The sequence below is a fragment of the Lonchura striata genome, chromosome 3 (assembly GCF_050655825.1).
Source record: "Lonchura striata isolate lonStrDom1 chromosome 3, ASM5065582v1, whole genome shotgun sequence".
Taxonomy (NCBI): Eukaryota; Metazoa; Chordata; class Aves; order Passeriformes; family Estrildidae; genus Lonchura; species Lonchura striata.
Window position 1 is genome coordinate 77,596,087 of NC_140705.1, and position 21,374 is coordinate 77,617,460.

The 21,374-nt window shown below is 35.6% G+C and overlaps 1 protein-coding gene across 20 annotated transcripts in view; it reads right to left on the minus strand.

The window, feature by feature from the left end:
* QKI (QKI, KH domain containing RNA binding) overlaps positions 1-21,374 on the minus strand; it is a 154,256-nt gene that overhangs the window by 47,143 nt on the left and 85,739 nt on the right. For all 20 annotated transcript variants that reach the window (XR_014954340.1, XM_085576839.1, XM_085576836.1 and 17 more), the window contains one exon: positions 6,203-6,346. Coding sequence is in view for 19 of the 20 variants with exons in the window: in XM_085576839.1 (XP_085432965.1) it covers positions 6,203-6,346 (144 nt within the window). In the remaining variant the exon portion in view is untranslated. The remainder of the gene's footprint in view (positions 1-6,202; positions 6,347-21,374) is intronic.

Below are 21,374 nucleotides of genomic sequence, written 5' to 3' on the forward strand. Positions count from 1 at the left end.
AGAGGGTATTTGACAGTAACTGTATGTAGGCACAACTAACTAATTTACTTGGGTTCTAGAAGCCATCAAAGATGTCCAGAAGATTCAGAGTAAACACCCGGATTAAGTCGCTTAGAAATAACTGCTGGAGAACCTTCTTTCTCCCATTAGTATAAGAAACACCTAGATGGAAAAAGAATCCCTACAAACTGCTACCTAAATTATAAGCTAATAAAACTAGACATATTTACATAGTTATAGTTGATCGTGACTTTATGTCCAAATTTGTAAACAATCAACTGAAAAACACGAGGACACAGATCATCATAATTTTATACTTACTATTTCATTATTTGTCAGCTTTCTAAAAATGCAAAGTTGAAAACAAATTTATAATCATAATATAAACAGCACATTTTTCTATCTCTTTTCAAAATTATTCCCATCCTGAATAACAGAATGACTGTGTTTGGAAGGGACCTCAAAGAGACAATCTAATCCTCACCCCAGAACAAGTTCCAGGTGGGTTTTGAATAACTCCAGAGAAGGAGACTACAAAACCTCTCTGGGCAGCCTGTTCCAATACTCACCCTGAACAATGTTCTGACGAACAATTCTAATTTTCTCCTTTGTACTATGACAATAATTTAACAAAATTTAAACTAGATTTACTTCAATTCAGCTGAAAATCATCAAGATGTTGTAGTAAATATGGTCTCAAAAAACCATTTCCATTTAACAGATACTATTTTGGTGGTAATGAACCACTAGTCTACAGTTTCCACCGCTGTACAAATTGATGCATAGAGCTACTTTTCACTTGCAGCTGACCCAAAATAATTTCATTATTACCAATGTACACATAAAAATTGAACACTGCAGTGACATATCAGGTACAATATGTAAACACTTCCTATTGTGAATTGGTATAAGAAGTTCTTGTTCTTATTTTTAAAACTCAGACTTGCATGACAGACTAGACATACTGGACAGTGGAACACACAAAGAGGAACACTTACAATCTTCTATTGTTTTTCACTGCCATAATCAGAAATTCACTGTAGCAGGATATTTTGCTCTCATGCTATTTGCAGGTGAACATATTCACAGAAATTTATTTCAGGGTGATCTGCTGCAGTACTATTTTTCCGTATCTGCCTGTTCTCATGCCATCAATTCTGTCAGTGCTAAACCAAGCCTGACTGTAGCAAGTCCTTCAGTGAGGTTCAGCTCTCCACCAAATGGACTCACCACACCCTCGGATGAAGACCAGGGATTTCTGATGAGAAACAGGAAGCAGGAACAGCAAATCATGAAGGAATGGCAGGACTGCAGCAGCGCTCAAATCTTCCAGCCATGGCAATATTAAGCCTGCTTCACGCTACTAAAAATAATGCACTATCACCTCTCCCCCACATCAAAAAGTTTACCATGTCATCTAGTGGTCACTGCCAAGACATTTGGCTGCTTTGCTGTCCTTCGTGCAGAGCTTCCTGTCTGCTCACTCACCCTGAGAGACTTGTATCGGAACTGACAAACAGGCAGAACGTAAGAGTTTCCTAAAATGCTTTTAAGGACAGCAATATCCTTTTGCTGGTACTGTATCACTTATTAACTTCATTACTTGAACTGAATAAGCAGCAAACAATGGATTGCACTGCATGACCAACATTTCAACAGGGAAACAATGCAAGGCAGCATTGTATTCTCACTTGTGAAAGCAAAAATGTAAAACCAACACACCATGCAGGAATGAATTAGAAAGAGCTATTCAAGGAAGTCAAACTTGCATGCAGAATTTATTGTGGCTTTTTAGAAGGCTAATAAAAAATGAAATCTTCTCCTAATATCTTTCAAACATCAAGATTTTGCTAGTCTTAATTACAGAGCAACAAATTATGTAGAGCATTACTATATTAACTATGTTCTTTTTTTCAACTAAGGCTAAAGCATGGTCAAACATTCTTAAATTAAGTTTTTTCTCTGTATTTTGTGATGGAATTCACAGCACACAAAGTTCCCGGTGTAAAAATTAAGACATCCTTCCGTTTACCCTAAGTAGATGAAAATAGACCATAAGGAAAATTTACAATCACACCTATAAGGAAAGTATTAGCAATCCATTTAATTAATAAACAAGCCCCACCTCATCAAGCTTGCTGAAAGTAGTCTTTTAGAAATAAATGCTTTTAGCTTATTCAACTGAAAAATAAACCACTCTACCAGTACTATTGCCCCTTCATAATACTCTCTCCTGTTATATAAAGAAAATGTGCTGTATATAGGTGTGACTAAAACCAGAAATGCCATCAAAATAACATATCTGGTAACAGGGACTAAACAGAAGGAGGACAGTTAGTGAATGAGTACATACCAAGCACCACTATAAAAAAATGTTCCAATTTGTAAAAATCATGTTGTATACACCACATTTACTTTCCCATTCAGCTAATTTTAAACATATTCAAGACTGAAAAGTCTCAAATCACTTTTACAGGAAAGATCCAAAAATAGGAGCAAAATGAAACAAGCTTCTATTGAAACATTATCTCCTACCCATCACAACTGCAAAATTCTACACAGTACTGACAAATGGTATACAAAGTTTGACAGGGAGCATCACTGAATAATTCTGTGTTGTAGTTCTCTTCCAAGATGATGGAGGCAGCAACCAAGTAAAACTACAGGTGCCCCGGCATAAGAAAAGCAATAAAAAAATCTGAACAACATTGATTCCAGACCAACTTAGAATAGCTAAGTAGAAAGCAGAAATACAACCTGTTCCTCAGAAATGAATCAGGTTGAATTGAAAGAAAGAGGTAAGAAGTATCTGTCTGTAATTTGAATTCTGTCACATGTGCCTCATCCCTTAAAAAAGCAGCTAGTATAAATGTGAATTAACAATTAAACAAGACCTGGTCATCTGTAAAATGCAAGGAATATCTAGATAAACTCACTCAGCTAGAAACATTTATTCAATATTTCTTAGAAAATGCTGGAGTTCCAACATTTCTGGCGGAGGAGTCCACCCCTACAGCCGAGGAGCTCAAAGAACAACTTCAAACCCTTAATGATGCTCTAGTTTGGTATGCTATACTTCTTTATTATGTATGCCTCCGAACCAGGTTCTGAACTTTTTCTTCTGTTCTGCAGTGAACAATTGATCCACAGCATCTTTTGCCCTTCCTTTGCATGAGAACCACCCATCCTCACTTAACTCATGCAAATAATAAACAACTCTCAAAGCTCCCACAATAAAGAGAAATCAATGATCTGGAGGATTCACTTCAGAAGGAGGCATAAGGACAGAACAACTGCAGACTGCTTTATTAATTTCCCCTTTTTTGAATAAAAAGGTGAAAGAAGTAATACTGTATGATATTGCAGGTGTAGATAAAGACCAGTACCTCACTGCATTATGGGAAGAGGAAAAAAATTAATCCTATGGAACTTGAAGTACAGCCAAAAATGTTTAAAAAAATTGCTTCGTACTGAAGAAAAGTAAATTAAACACAAATGAGTAATAATGAAAAAAAAAAAATGTTGGCCTTTCTCCTCAAGGAGAAAAAATTGGCTTTTTCAGCCAATCTTCCTCAAGTTGTGCATCTCATTTCTAAAGATAAACTACTTGACTATATCACTATCTTGGTAAAATGCAAGAGAAAGTGAAATGGAAAAATATTAATTCATATCCACAAGGGGAAAAAAATCAGTAATGATCCAGATTTATAAATGTAAGAAACACACTTTAGTATTTAGTGAAATAGTCTCTGTTCACCCAAGTACATTCAAATAAAAATCTACTTTAAGAGATGTGCCTATTTCTGCACTGTTGATAGAAAATGTAATTAGGCTTTTTAGCATCTTGAGTACAAAAAATAACTGATCATTCCAAAAAATTAGCAACTAATTTCAATCTCTGAATACTAGAACACTAACATGTTTCTGAAATTTATCTCATAAACACAAAGCATTGTCACATTGTATTGCAAGATGAGAATGAGTCTTCTCTCCTACATAGTCTAAAATTTTAATCAAGCTAGACAGCAACAGAATAGAAACACATAACTTTTTTTTCCACTTCAATCCTTTGACATTTATCTGAAAACATTAATAGTTGCAGGTATACTACCATATGAAAGGGAATTTTACTTTTTCCATTCTTATATTTTAGAGTATCTTTGGAATCTTCCAACAGCCAGTTTCACTCCTATTGTTGCAATTCACTAGGATTTCCCTTTTTTCTTTATGTTTACCCTGATTACTTGAAGGTTTATGACTTCCCTCATAGAAGTTTTCAATTCCTATCTTTTAACACTAAACTAAATTTTTCACCTTTCAAACTGCCTGAAGCCACAATTCCATTTTTTATACTAATTGAACAGATGCAATAGATAGTACAAACCTAAGCTCACCTCCACACTAATTCATTAGTATGTACTACACATACCTGTTCCAGTAAGGCATAATTTTGAGAAATTAGAGCCAACAGACCTTTAACTCTTACGCAAGTAATATGTACCACGCAAATCTCTTACGCCTATGCATAATACATAAAGATGATAATTAAGTGAACTGACAAAGTATATTTCAAGAGATGTTCTATTCGGACAATACTTAGGCCTGTGTTATTATTTTTCATTAAAGGGGAAAAACAATTATTTTTTCCATCAGGATTACAGTCCTTCCCCAATTTATTAAGCTACTACGTGAGGCAGAGTGCTTTCAAGACAAAGAGCTGGCTGTCACTATGAAAGAACTACTAACAATCACATATTTTGAGGCTCAGAACACACCCATCCCACCGCTAAACAAAACAAGAGTAACACAAACACACACACACATCAGTACTTCAGACATACTGGGGGTTTGTAACCTATCATCCTGAAGTGGACCCTTCCGTTGTATTAGTCAGCAATAAGGGGAGGTAGAAGAATGAACCCAACAATATTAATTCACACAGAAGTTTGTGTTTCTAAACTTTAGCTCTGTAGGAGCTAAAGAATGAACATAAGGGTTACAAATTTTGCCCATATAAAAATCCTGGCTATAAACTCAAGCCTAATGTGCTCAAGGCCTCTTTAGTAAGTAAAGTAAATTCTGAAGACCTACTTTCTCTAGTTGTCTGCTGCTTTCAGAAAGCGACAATGCGCAATGTCAAGAGATCTAAATCACTATTTTTGTACCTCCTGCTTAATATTCTACCATTTTTGGTAATTCAGAAATTAAGTCTCTCTCCCTATCTTTAGTAATTTATAAAAATGTCTTCTGAATAAATCTGCTTATAGAGACAGCATGTGTCATCACAAGTTTCCTCACAGCCAGCATCTATTAGCATTCACTAAGTACCCAAAATCAGTAGGTCATTTTAATACCACCTACTACTTTCTTTCACAAGGTAGTTTCAATTTTCCTTGTAATATGGAACATTTTTCCACCACAGAAAAATATCTAATTTATTCTTATCATTTTACAGGGGCATAAAAGTGGTGGTAAAGATGAGCATAAGATACAAGTAAATGGTATGGGATGTGCTATACAGCCACACTTGAGTGACCTTGCTTTGAGTGAGAATACAGAGAAGATATAAGAGAAGGGCTCTCACAGGGTAATTCCGGTCTCTGAAAAAGTATTTAAGTCATCTAGGTGTTCAGAACGCAGTTTATACTATCAGGAAATGAGAAAGACAACCATTTTCCTGTTTTACTACTTTTATTTTTCCCCCAGTATACTGACAGCAAAGTTTTTTGATACTAAAAGGTTTTGCTCTCTTTGCAAAATGTTTAATGTGATGATCTAAAAAAACATGCCTTTGTTGCTCAAAGTATCAGAATCATCTCAAAGTGAAACATAAAAACATGTCATACTTCCCCAGCCTTAAAGTGAAGAATAGTAACACTGAAGGAAAGAGAGTAAAGTAGAGTTTGTATCAGTCCAGCATTGCCTTTTAAAAGTGATAACTATTTCCTGTATCTCTATCTCAGACAAAAAAAAAAGTCTCTCTAAAAAAAGTCTCTCTCTATTCTCTTCTAAGGAATAATTCAATTTGGGATGAGGCATTTTAAATATCACTAGAGTATTACAAAATAGTATCTCAACTTCCTTTTAGGATGCCACTTTGCAGGCTTACTCTTACACCTGTAGCAAATCAGTTGTATTTCAAAAAGTATTTCAAAAGTACCTTCTGAAAATGGAAATCAAAAGCTTGCATACAAATACTTACTGCAGGTATCAGTAACTTTTTTACTTCTTCAACAGCCCTCTTCAGCTTTATTTCTGCTCTGTTTTGAGCATCCTCCACAGTGATAAGTACATGTAAATCTTCATTCAGGTGTTCCCAGTTGGGCTTGCCTCGATTCTGTTCTTCCTAAAAAAAAATTAAAACATGGAAGCTATGAAGCACTTACATTCTGTATAAAACAATCACAAACAGCAGACAAATTCAATTCTGTAAATAGTATGAACATTACTTTCAGCAATGTTTCTTCATACTTTCATATCATATGAACTTAGCCTTCAAAATACCTTTTTGGGGGTTTTGTTTGTGTTTTGGAACCTCCTGCTTTATATTATACTTTTTAAGGATTACAATACATATGTTGTTTCTTAAAAGTACTTCCTCCAGATGAATAAAGGAACAAGAATAAGAATACAAACACAGTATGACTTTCTATATTATTTAGAGCCTTTCAAGAGTTAAACAGCTAAGACATACTAGTGGTTAAGCAACCTATCCTTTGAAGAAAAGTGAAACACACACCAGACATAGAAACTCCATCTGAATCACTACAAAGAGCAAGAAAGCAATACTCCAGTGTTAAGAATCACTTTCAAATACTCATGAAAACAAGATTCAAAGAATCAAACACTCCAAAAGGAACAGAAGTTGCCATTTTCAAAGGAGAGCTGCATGTACTGGATGAAGAAAAGAGGAGGAGATGACAAGGCTAATACTGAAGTTACATAAGGGCAAGTGACAAGATGGTCACCATTACACAGGTATTCATCACATCCACAGCATTAGTAATCCCAAAGATAAATATTAAAAATGTTTTTCAGAAAGGGAAAGCATGCTAAATAAAATATTTCAATTTTAAACATCAGAAACCAATAAATTTAAGTACCCAGTCTTCCAAAAAATAAGATAATGAAACACAACAGAGAAGAAACTTCCCAACTTCTTTTTTATTAAACAGTGAATAAAGCTAGCTAAATTTTCATGAAACCTCATTTAAATTTGACAATATTTAAAATATAACAAGTTTTTAAAAAATAGGGCCTCAAAAAAAAAAAAAGCTCATTACAACTTTGAATCTATAAAAATGCCTACACAAACCCTACTTATTTAAAAAGCTGGGTTTAACAGAAGAAGCTCTTATTGTGACTTAACAACAATTCACACTTTAACTTAATCTTTTTTTTTAATTTGCAAATGTGGTTTTCCCTCAAATTTAATGAAAAATTCCTCCAGAAAATCAGATGCATTGAGGAAATGTTCTAAGATTTAATACCAACAAACGTTTGCAGTGCCTCATATTCATATATACCTGAGGGAGCACTGCTCCTTAGAGTGTTTTATTTTTAATTCAGCTAAGACTGAAATGTTTTGTGGAATTCATAAGGATAAAAATGGGGAGGGCGAGGGGAAACTGAACCATGAGAGATGTATGGAAAACGTATGTAGAAGAATCAGTACTTTGAAACTACTTTTCACTATGTATGTAATGTGCACATATCCATTAGTCCACACTATCAGATACAGTGCTGTGTTTTGTTGTTTTTAATGTTATCTTTGCCAACTTTTTTAACAAAGTAGCTGTGAAAATAGTTCTGCCAATTTCACAAGCTGGAAACAAAGAGAAAAATAACTCACTTATAATACAGAACACAATGCAAAGTGCAGCTGAGTTATAACATGCTTTCTGTTGAAATGTAATCTTTGAAAGCATTGTCTATGACAAGGTAGTTGCAACTTATTTATTCAATTGTGATCAAAACACCACTGTTATTTTTTTAAACAATTATATTATTTTTTTTTAATACAAAGCAGGACTGAGCTGTTTTCTTTTAAGATGGTGACAAGCTATATCAGATATATGAGGTAGTATATGAAATAATTTGTTACAGGTATGAAGAATGAGAGAAGGATCCTAAACCAGCAGAGGGCAGAGGAAGGAATGTACAACTACCTCTTCTTGCACTGACTCAGCATTGGAATGGGAAAGGTCCTGGTTACTAACACCAGATTCAAGAAAGCTGCACAACTATAGTAACACAGGAGGCAAAACAAATAAATTTTAAAAGGCCAAGAGGAACAAATAAAAAGGAAAAGTGTCCCCAAGTAAAGCAGCAAGTTCTGTTCCTGAAATACAAGGAATGCCTAAATGCAGTTTTAGCTACCATGACATTAAACACCATGCACCATGTTTATAAATAGTGCAGGCAAACATAAAGGGGCTTTATGGTGATGTATCCTTTTCTCTCATAATGAAAATAATATGGTGCAAACTCTCCAAAACTTATTTCAGATTAATGTTACATCAAGTATTGGCACTGTACTCCAAACTAGTCTCTTGCAGTGTGAGCATTTTTTATTCAGTTTAAAAAGAGAACAAAAAGCTGCAAATAGCACAAACGAGCTGCATATAGAACAAACAAATCATATTTTTTTTTAAACCCCCTAATTTACTTTTAGGTGGAACATGTTGTGTGCAAGGTTTATAATCACAGGTATTAGTAGGGTGAGATCTCACAGCACAAGCAATCACACAAAGTGCTTATCAGTAAGATAACTGAAGTAGTGTAGGACTATGATAAGCTTTTCTACGGCCATAGAGTACAGTAATAAAAGCACTGTTGTTGAGAGTGCTATTTATTAAGCCAAATTGTAAGACTGAAAGAAAGGCTAAGAAGAATAAAATTTCGCACTGTGATTAAAAAATAAAAGAAAGAAGAGTTTGGAATGGGCTTCCAATTTATGTTTATGTACCTCAATACACTGGGGTTATGAATTCATCCAGCACTCCCATTCTGTCTCACAAGATGGTTTTTTTCTTAGTAGGTTGTCAGTTTTCTAAGAAATGTCATTTGTTTGATTGAGAATGCTAGTTGAATGTTATACCAGTATGTATATTTCATTATTTATAGGTTTGGCTTTATCCAAATTGGGAAATTCAGGTCTTTATTAGCTCATTCATTGCAACAGAAAGTCAGGTGCAAAGCACAGAGTTACGGCCATGAAAGAGAGATAATCTGCAAACCTCTTACACTGAAGAGCTACCATTTTTTATGCTACCTCATTCTCCTTTTAAATCCTAACAGGATGGTTTGAAAAAACATATTTTACTCCAAGTAAAATCTTTATTTATATTAAACTAATCCTCTGTGCAACAAGTCCTGAATATATCTTTTCTCAGCCATGATTCGTTGTAGTAAAGTCTGAACAAGAAAGTTGAATATATCTGGAACACAGATATATACACCAGAAAGTCACCAGAAAGGAAGGTACCTTTCTGAAGACTCACGAAACATGGTCAAAGATTTGAAAGGTTGATTAGGGTTTTCTTTTGAATTTTTGGGCAAGAAAACGGTAAAAAGATGGGGAGGAAAGAATTACTAGAACTTGCCTCATTGCGTAACTTGGTAAAAAGAAACAAGACGTGGCTGTCTAGAAGTGCAGGTAAGATAAACCAGTTCACTTCGTAGATTCAGAAAATGTATGGGGTGGGATGGGACCCTGAATGTCATCCAATCCAAGCCCCCTGCTCAGGGCAGGGTCAGCTCAAGCATGTTGCTTTGGGCCAGGATTTAAATATCTCCAAGGACAGAGACTCCATCCCCTCTCCTGGGAGAACTGTTCAGTGTTCAACCAGTGCTCAGTCCCAACAACAAAAATACCAGCTTTTTCTTAGTTTAAATCTAATTTCTTTTCTTTCAGCATGCACATTGCCCCTTGTCCTTCAGTAGCAACCGTTGATCCATTCAGCCTAGTTACCAGGTCTACCTATTGAAAAAGCAGTGAGGAGTAATAGAAATTGTCATGAAAATTATTTTGGGAAAGAAACATTTGCTACCGCAGCAGGAAGGGCACGCACACTGAAGGAAGAAACAGCATCAGGGAAATCAGAAAACCTGACTAAGACTTGGGGAAAAAGGAATTCAACTGCATATATTCAAAATTATATACATACACAAGAAGCAATTGGCAGCATTAAGTTTTCCTGCATGCCAGAGATTGTCTATGGAAGAATTATAAAGGAAAAATGGAGACTGAAGATGTACTACAGATGAAATACAAAGTAAAGTGATTTACACCACAACATTGGGGAACAACAATATTAGGAAAGCTTAATTATCACCAAACTATCTTGTCTGCTAAATTAAAGAACATTAAGGACAAAATAAATGGCAGATGAAATTTCACTGTGTTCCTTGTTTGGCAGAAATTACAGTATCCTTAAATATAGCCTAATTCTGTAGACAGATTTGCTTTCATTATCTTGCCTGTGCATATACACTCATTAATCCAGAGTACCTACACACAATAATGGACTACTCAATATTTATCTTGCTACTAGGGTCAATGTATTAGGTAGTTAAAAAAAATATTGCTACAAGTCCTTAAAATTTAGCTGCGGGGGAAAAAAAAAAGTAGTGTAGCTACAGGAATTTTCTTGGGGAGGGATTTAGGGGGAAGCAGAAAAGCAGGTAAAGGATGCAACTGACTTGAATCTACAAAATCAAACTTAAATATTAGAAAGGTTGTTCCTTCACAGGAACTATTGCAGTTCAGCTCACTGTAAAATCACTGTAAAATTGTATCTCATTTTCCACACACCTCACCATACCACAGTAACTTCAAGTTGTGGTCTTGCACCTCCTGCATCTTGGGCCTAAATGGCCATTGCTATTTACATCTTCATATCCCATCCCAAAGTTTTCTTCTTAATTCCTCAATCTCTGACTGAACAAGACTGAGGCAGCAGTTTACTAGCTTTCTGTAAGCTACACAAAGCAGATGACTGAAAACTACTATAGGACAGAGTATGAAAGTCTCTTCTCTATCTAGCCAATGCATTTCAAATGAAAGAAGCGTCAAGGCTGACTGAAATTGTAAAAATTATTCAAATGTTGGAGAAGGAAAATATCAATACAAAGGAAGTCGACAAAAATATTTCATCATCAATTAAAAAAACCCCTCAGATCTTATTTCTCACCCCAAAGGCGCTCACAGTATGGCCAACTGATGAAAAGTATGTTGACAAATTAAGAACTGGTGAAGTAGGATCCAGTCACTTCCAACTGTCAGAATACCATTAAAGAAAAATTACATAAACACTAATGAAAAATACTACACTAGTATCTGTTTATATTCAGCCAGAGAAATATTAGTTAGACAAAAAAGAAAGAATGAAAGAATGCATGCAATGCGGTAAGAGTGAAAGCAACTTTCCTATACGGCACTTTTTTCAGAAAGCTATGGGCTATTCTATAGTAATAAAAAAAGTGCAGCTTCCAATCTGCGCACTTTTTTCCACTCCATCTCATACAAACTCCTGTAATGTAGGTCACTAAAAAGATACAAAACCAGCTCAGTACCAACAGCAGGGAACTTTTAAAGAAGTAAAGTCACCAGTTTAAGCAAGTGTTGAAAATGACCCTTAGTACTCTCATGCATCTTGGAGTGATAGGCTATTAAATTCTGTTTTCACCAACCTATTAAGCAAGCTCAGGTCTCCCTCCTGAATGACAAAAACCATAGAAAAGATAGAGTAAAAGGGAAGAATGTTTTCATATGATGTCAAATTGAACACTAAAATTAAAAGGCATCACAATAGCTTTAGTCCTTCAAATGATACAAAGGTTTAATTCAAGTACACTAAGAACTTTAATTAAAAATAGCCTAAGATAGAAAAAACAGTATAATCACTCACAGCTATTTCTCAGAGTCAAATGGAGGAGGCTAAGATGTGGAGAGAAGAAATTCAGCTATTTAGTAAAAATCTCACAATCCATTTTGTCTAATAAATTGTGCTGTAGGTACATTAAAATTGACGGTATATCCAAGTGAGTATTTCTTTTCATCAACAAGAACATTCACACATATATATCAAAGTTTCAAAAACAATTCAAAGAATGGTTTAAAAGAAGCTGTGTGAATAAAAAAAATAAAGCTAACATGTTGATTTTAAAGAATTCTGAAACAGAACTTAAATTTAAATAAAAAGTCACAAATAAGGTAATAAATTAAATCCAGTCCTGATCTAATTTTAGTATTTTTAAATAAGACATGATATGTATTGCAGCCATGAAACAATATCTGAATTAGTAAGTCCAAAAGAAACATTATTCAACCATTTAATACAGTCTACATCTTACTTTACAACTTTTTGTTGACACAGCTGAACTGGTAAAACCAAGTCAGAGGAATCTTAGAGGAATGCACTTTGCCCTAAAGTCATATACTCCCAACCTTGCAAGAGTTGTCTGTCTTGTGCTGTTTAGTGAAACTTCTGTTCTTGCAACAGTTCTGCCAACCTGAGCTACAGAATTGTATTTTTAAGTTTTTGGCTTCTCTGCTGCAGAGATAGTTCAAAACAAACATCTAGAAGACAGGAGATTTCTGTAACATTCTGCAAGGAATAAACCACTCAGTCTACAAATAATTCCACATCAGCTGATGTGTATTCATGGGAAGTCCAGACGTAATGAAGCAAAAATCCCTTGGATAATCTCTTTACTGTTGTATTACTGCATCCTTTCCTGAGGTTCCCTGCCAGGCCCTTACTGCTGCCTCTGGGACTGGCCCAGCACCACAGCAGCCTCTCAGACCACACGCTGATGCAGCAGATGCCTCCCCACTTGCCCCCCATCTTCTGCTGGACAAGGGTTTGCAACCATGAAGGGCTACAGAGTGCCAACACAAGGTCAGTGCTGTAGCTGGGAAAGGAGAAGGTGGTGAAGGACCATATTTTAACACATAACTGCCCCTTAAAAGACTGTCACACCATGTCTTAAGAAACTATGTGTGAAATCCAATTATGCATATGCCAGGGACAGAACACAGTCATCTTTGTTATCTGGTATGAAGCTACCTGCTCATCTGTGTATTACATGATAGCTTTACAGTAATAACTGTAAACTGGGGCTTCCTCCTTCCATTTTTGTGACTGAATCTTAGGTCTTGACAGGATTGGCTGCTAAAAAACAAAGAAAATATTCTGAAAAACAGCCCATCCATTCCCAAACCTGTATTTGAATGATACACTTCTGAGATCAACATTTCAATAGAAATTGTTAATTTAAATGAGGTCTGCAAACAAAATAAGTGCTTAGTTAAGTACCAAAACCAGAGGTTTTTATCAGATGAAACTCCAAGCCAGCCCCGCAGAAAACCAGTTTAAAATGATGCACTAATTACAGTATCTGTTTGAACAACAGAAGTAATTTTATAACATGAAGCATCAGAACACACTGATTGTCCTAACCCCTGCTGATAAACTGCTTTAATTGTGCAGTTACAGTCAGGCAAATTAACACAGACTTCTGCTCCTACTGAGCTTCTAATGGCAGCAGTTCACAAGCAGAAAGCTGGTAAAAAAAAGTAAGGTTACAAAGGTATGCTGAGGAAATAGCACCTAGTCATGGAGAACACAGCAGATTATTTCACATATAGAATTTCTGACCCAAGTTTTCACCTATAGAAACAATGGATCAATTGCTTAAATTAACAGTCACATACTTGTTTTGATTGTCACTCAAGTTAGTGCTATCTATCGAGCCTTTAATTATAAACTATTATGGTATACCAAGCTCCCAAACCAAGACAATTTTGGATTGAAAAAGTGGAATAAGTGGGTGTCTTCCAGCACATATTAAACTAGCCAGTAGCTGTCAAACATTGTCAAAGGGCATTATCTAAAGCATCATTTAAGAAGTCTTCTTAAAAAAAAAAATAATCTGGCAGCATGAAACAACCTAATGCTTAAATGACACAAGAGGATTCTGTTCCTTGTCTCAAAGCCTCAGCACAGACATTGAGCCCAGGAGACTTCAAGCCCTAAATTCAGATCTGCCCTGCAGTCAAAATGGTTCCTAAAGCTGCAGCCCTCCGGAGAGCCTGGCCAGCAGGAACCTGGGCAAAACCAGGAACCTTCTGTCAAACCTGCAGCACTGCACCTCTCCAGCAATTCCTGCTCCATACTTCTCTCAAGTTGTACCCCTGTGAAAAATAAGGTTTGTGGAACAAACTGTATTGTCAAGTGCTATCAAAGCCCAGGAGCCTGTTAAGACTGAGTATTTCACTGCTGTGGGATAAAAGTAAAAAAGTTTTGCATGCATCAGTGTCCACAAAGAAATAAATGAGAATTTAGTACATAAAATGCACATTGCAAACTCACTATCTGGATATATTCGTTAGAGATGAATGCAATTTTTACTACTGACACCTAAAATTACTATGAAGTAACAAACTTTTCCCAGGCAGACGAGTGAGACTGTTCACTTCTCTGACTTTATACTACAGGTAAGAGTTTCAACACTTTATTCCTGGCATAGTAAATGTTATATGGATACAGTTACACTTATAGCCAAGTATGGTTTTATTCCCCTACAGAAAAGGGAATAAACACTATGAAACATTTCACAATATTGGGATTTTTTTTACACACTGACAACTCACTAAACAAATATCAAAATCCCTTGAAAGAAAATGAAATGCCCATAAATCCTGAATGCAAGTCTTCTTGGTTCAGTTAGCTTTAGTGAAGCTAACTCTGTAGTACCTCTGTATTCCAAATTGCAAGGTACAAAAGACATTTTTCAGTGCAGGCTTTGACCAACAAAACCTGATCTGTAAAAGTAGACACATTCCTCAGAGTATCCTCTAATCAGGAAATACAGGCAGTAACTGTATTTTAACTCATTACTCAAATCCATTCATCATCAGTCACTAACGAAATTAACTTCCAAATAACCTCCAACTGTTCTAAAATCACTTCTGCATTATTTGCCTCTGAGTTTATGAACATTATTAATCAGTATAAAGCCGATTCCACTATTCAGCTTTAGATGTAGAAAGGATGACAAAAGTAAATATTCTTTTTTATACCTTATTATTAAGCAGCAGCTATGTACCATGCATACATTGTAAATTGCTCAACTTACTTCAAACACTTTACAATTTTTATTTTAAAAATAATTAATGGGATGTTAAAATTATATATATAAGAGAAAACAAATCTACAATGGATCAGTTTTTATGAAGATGAAAAAGTATCTCTTAAAGCAGAACCAAGATGTCACTAATACCATAGTGACATCATATATAATACTACTGAATTTACTCTTTTAAGTACATTAAGATTCTTTTGTATATCTGAGTTTTTATTTAGGTAGTATTCCAATATTATGTTTTAATTTACCATTTTATTTCCTTCTACCCAGGAAGAAGACTAGGACACCAAGGTACTAACCTTGCTAACACATGCCTCTATTCCACCCTAAAACCTACCAAGGTAACTAACACTCTGCTAAAGTTCATGCTGACAGGCAAAATAGTCTTAATTAAACTGAAATCTGATGACCATATTCCATCTGGGATTCTCATACTAAGAGATCTGAAAGTGCTGACATCGAAAAGGACCTAATATGCACTCCAAAATTGACTCAAGGCATGGCAACTTCAAGAAATTTGCTTGAAGAAAGAAGATGCAACTCTAAGAAAATGTAATGTAACTATCCAGTGGTTTGTACACGTCCAGGAACTGAGCATCAAGATTCTAGTACTGCCTCAGGTAAAAAGTCACCAACATCACCAGGTGGTGTTCCAGGAGTGTCCTAATACTGGGCCACAGAAACACAGAAGGAGGTGCTCCCCATTTTGCCCTCCCGCAAATTGTTGCCCAAAAGGTGAGGGGGGGAAAAAAAAGAAAAAAAAGAAAAAAAAAAAAAAAAAAAAAAAGAGGCATCCCCAGCCCAACCATCAAGGATTTCATCAGAAGTTACGTTCTTGTGTTACTTAGGACTGGAAGGTTTTTGCAGTTTTGAATGATTAAGTAAAACATATAAATAGCATACTGAGGTGTACCCTTATTTATAGCTTCAAGGTAATCATCCTCATTTTTCATTCTTCCATTAATATGAAACTTTTATTTTCATCTGTGCAAAGAACACAAATGGTAGAAAGCATCACAGGCATCTCTGATTTAATGATTTTAGAACTTAGGAAAACATCTGAGCAGTGATTTCACATTTTGGAATACTTACTGTATTGTCTATAGTAAAATTCTATCACTATTCCTCAACTGCATTTACAGGGAAAAAAAACATCTGCTCACTGGTTCCTCAGTCTTTTAGTCTACACAGTATACCACTCCCTAATATTTCTCTGAGAGTCTTTTTTTTTTAATGGTTAAGAGAAAAACAAGCAAGCAAACAGAAAACAACAAACTAAAACCCCAACCCCAACCCCAACCCACTGTTCTTGACTCCAATCTGGAATGCCATTTACAGCACGCTGTATTTGGAAAACTGCACTCTATGTTGCATTATACACTAGCACTTCACCAAGTAAAAAAATATTAAATAAACTATACTTTTGTGTTCAGTGGATGGCATGATCAGCACTTAGACTAGTAGTGTAATTGTACATGTTTTGGAACATTTTCTTTCCTCTTTTGAAGCACTATCTTGTAACTTTCATCAACAGTAACTGCTACATATAACTGTGACATCTGTCTTTACTGCATTTCAGCCATTTTTATTTCTCTATTTCATGTTTTATTTCCACTTGTCTTGTTTTGACTTGATTGCTGCTTTGCACAGCAAACCTGGCCAATATATTAACATTCCCCTCACCAATAATTTAAATTCAGTGTTAAATTGATCTATTTCACAGCTAAACTCATCCTCAACTCTCTGGGCTCCTGCTCTTTTATGACAGCTCCACATAGCCATGATGTTGAATAAACTGAAAGGGTCAAGAAGTATCAAACTCACACTTCTCTTCAGGCGCTATTCCTGCTTAATCTAAACACAAATTACAGAAACTTTCACTTATTTACATTAAAAGCCTATAAAGTGGACAAAAATGCATACATACATACAAATCATACATAAATTTGTGAAATTTCAGTATTTTTTTATAATTAGGAACAAGTGACTGGGTTTACTTTCCAAACTGAATTTACAGACCTCTTAAAGAAAAGGAGGGAAAAGAAATATCAAGAGGAGAAAAAACATAACAGCTAAGTGACCTTTTGGAAGTGCCAGAATAAGCAGCTGCTGATACCTTGCATTTTAATGCCAACAAATCCACATTTCTACTTCCTTCCTCTCCATTTGCCTATTGCTTTTAGAGTCCCATGGCTTAGCCTTTGACTGAAAATCCAACCATTCTGCTGCTAGCATTTCCTCAAGGAGACATTGCACATGGATAAAAGATACAAGATACATCAATGGGGTAAATCTTAGTGAAGATCTGCGTAAATCTAAGTGAAGGAATTGAGGAAGTATATTGAAGGCAACTTTGTAAAATTGCAATATATTGCTGCCAACCCTTTGGGTTTTTTTGCTACAAAATAAATGAAAACTTTTTAAAGAGAGAATTTTTCTTCCCCATTTTCCCATGATGCTAACATTTACAGTAATACACCATTACTAACATTAACATCTTTTCTAAGACTGCTTAGCACTTAGTAAGAAAAATGAAATTTCACTAACTCCAAAGCTTTGCATGGACTATACAAAGATGCTACTACAGAATAGTTTTAACATAAACTTACATTGAACACATTAATATGACCTCAGTGTGCCAAGAAAATTAAAAAGCACCACCTATTAACCCACAATATAATGGAAAAGTTTCAGATGCAGCATACAACTGTGAGCAGAAGCAAAATTTAAGAGAATAAAACTAAACATTCTTCCCTATTTCCTTGCCCCCCCCCTAAAAAAATGAAGTAAAAAAGTATTAAGTTTATATTTTTTACTTTTTGCATTTATAAAAATGTGACCTCAGTTTAAGAACATGAAATTATTACTGTTTCTATAAACTGAAATGAGACCTGTAATATACATAAAATTATTGTTATAGTAATATGTTGTTAGCTTTATTTTAGGACATTGTGATTTTTAGGTTATTACTGTCTGTCAAAGCAATTAAAAAAGAGACTCATGACTTAAACCAAACATACCTAGGTAGGAGTTTAGTAACTTCAAGAATCTCAAATAACTTCCCTAGCTATAAAGAAACTGTTGTTTAACAACTCAGAGAAATGAGGGGAAAAAAAAAAAAACCCCAAAGGAAAAAAATTAAAAGAGCTGAAACAGACATTCAACATCACTGATTTTTTCCAAAATGGTTCAGGTTGGGGAAGGGAAAAGGCAGAGTATATAACTTTAACCTGTAAGACTTTGTCAACAGAACTTTACTTGTGGGCTACAAGAATGCAGCCAAATGCAGGAAAGGGGCCATGTGTAGGAAAGCAAAGCTGTTTTTATTGCTAGGACCAGGATGACATAGTTGCAATGCCAGGGTTTTAGCTCAAAATGTGTCTTGCAATTCTTGAGAATATTCTTTGGTTCACAAAGCACCAAAGAATAACCAAGTTCTGACAAGAGCAGGCAGAGTCAGACTGGAAAAAACAGGGCAAGAGGGAGGGATGCAACCAACGTTACAACAGCTCTCGTGCATAAACTGAAGTGTTTTGTGCAATCCTGACCTTAGCGAAAAATAGTGTATCAAGTACTTATATGATAATACCTAGTATTTTTCTTATTTTGCCTTTCTTGTTTCATTTCTTAGGATAAATCTTCATTGGAGATTTTCTCAAAGATGTAATCCTGCTTCCTCCAGGTGTGTCAAGAGAAGACTCAAGTGCCTAGGCAGCTAAACACTACCCTGTACATTTGGATTAAAAGTGCCTCTTATGCCAACAAGAAAGCAGAATGCTAAACATAAACCAAACTTTTCCACAAGTGGTTACTTCAATGAATATTGACAACTTTAGATGCAATGTCTATAATTAGAACACAAATCTTGCATTGTCACTTCAGAGAAAAACTGTCCCGAATCCCAAGACAGAACTATTCTGAGTTTTCTTGTATAGAAGGGTTTCCTCCACAGACTTCAGTTTAACACACCTGCAGGGTTACTGCTCACTCCCACAAGAGAAGTGGCTCCATTCTTTTCTCCTTCCCTGTTCTTTGTACCAGCAGCGGCTCTTGCTGGGGCCTTCCAGAGCCGATTGAACACAGCCCAAACCACAGCTGTCAGAATAGGTTTTGCCTGTTTAGCAAGCTGAACTGGCTCAGTGACACGTTGCACAAGCAGCAGGCTGAGCTCAGAGGAGGGCACAGGCAGATCTCCCTGTGCAGGAAGCTGCCAGCTGCCAGTCACACCTCTGGCAGGACACACAGCAGCCCAGCTGCCCCCAAAAGCTACTGGGGGTGGGCAGCCCCTTGCTCTGACTGCCCAGGGGACATGCTGGCATTTACAAGTGCCACGTACACCAAATGTCATCTTACCTCAATACTTAAGTTACTGTTAGAAGTGAAGTATTCTGAAAATTCTATTTCCACTCAGAATTAGGCCTGCAGAGCAATCAGCTTCCTTCCACTTCAAATGCTATATGTTGCTTACCCAAGAAACTAGCACACTATGTCCCATGTATTTAAGCAAGGCTGTGTCAAAGAAAAAAACCTTGTCATTCACAGCATAGTGATTAACTGTAAAATAAAGTTCACTTAGACATAAAGGTTTGGAATCTTCTTAAAAATGTGTAGTTTCAGAGGAGATAATGCAAATCAAGTAAACTAACATTTTAAAAATGCATGAAATTTTGTTACAAAGTACACAGGAAAATAAAATTTGCCATTGAGTACAGAACTAACAATAAACATTGGCCAACAAACTAAAGTTGAGTCCTTTAAAGAATTCAAAACTCCTGCCTCAAATAATCTCAACACACAAGTTTTCCCTTTAAGACTGAAACCTTGCACACAGTCTGTAATTACAGATTTATTGCAGCAGTTGCCTCAAATCCTTGCTACAATTACATGGGATTTGACACAACCAAGTTACCAGCTAGATAATTCAAAACTGTGACCACTGTTCCAAACCTTCTTTATGACCAATTTCACGCAACTACTCCATTGATTAGGATGACTACAGAATGAGGAGTATTCCAGCACATGCCACATGTTCCCAAGGCTGGATTAAACCATAGTAATAGCCATGCCAGTTAAAGACTGTATAGCTGAGTGCCAGCTTGGCACCAATATTAAATGGCTTTTGAGAATACCACTGATAGTATACTAGGAACACCTTTCCTATAGCACAGGAATGATAGTTGTTCAGGACCTCCCTTCACTGCTCAGATAGCATTAAAAAACAACCAAACAAAAAAGCCCAACACAACCACCAAAAAAGCCTGAAATTAATCCCTCCAACAAACAAACACCACAAAAAACCCCAAAACAAAACAAAAAAAGCCAGCACATAGCAATATGACTTTAACATTGCAACCTCTCATACTCTCTCTGATGGTTTACACAGAGTTCCCTGGTCTTTCAATGAATCTGTCCTTAAGGTCCATGTTTGGAAGTTTGTATTCACTTTCTGAACTTAATGAGCTGAAAACTACAAATTTTTTAGTTCATTTAAAATACTGTACACTAGCATCAGCTCTATGTATAGCATCTGTGCAACACAGTTAAAATAAAAACCTTGTGAAATTAATGAAATAAATTATTTATGTAAAGGAGCAATTATGACAATTACATTCACTTTTTAAATTGGAAAACAATGTTTAATAAACCTCCTGCTCTTTACATACACACAAAAGAAAGTATTAGCTAGTCCTAATTATAATTCATAGTCAAGTATCACAGCAGTTACATCTATACTGGTTTCAGGAGAGAATGTCTAGATGTGCATCCTTCAAGATCCCATTCAATTAGTAATCCTACAACTGCTCTTTAGGACACCCCATCATCCTTCCAAAAAGACACCTGGTTTCACAAGAACATTCTGAATCCCAGAAATTCTGGTAAAATGTACAAAAACATTCACCAAAGGAATGTAATTTTCTAAAAAAACTCATTTAATAATTAATTTGCTGACATCTTCACTTGTATCATTTTGAGTAAAACTGAGTGTGCCAGCTAAGATCTATGACTAACTAAATTATCATAGCTCCATTCCAAGTCACCGTAATATGCAAAATTAATGCTTACTATGAAAAATTTCAGGTTCTGTTTTTTTCAAGACATTCTCTCAGCTATGCATTTCCCTCTGCTACCAAAGATATTAATGCAGAGACAAAAATTATTAGTAAATATAGGACAGATTGAAAGAGGCAAAAGTAATGTCATTAGAGTATGAAGTTACAGAA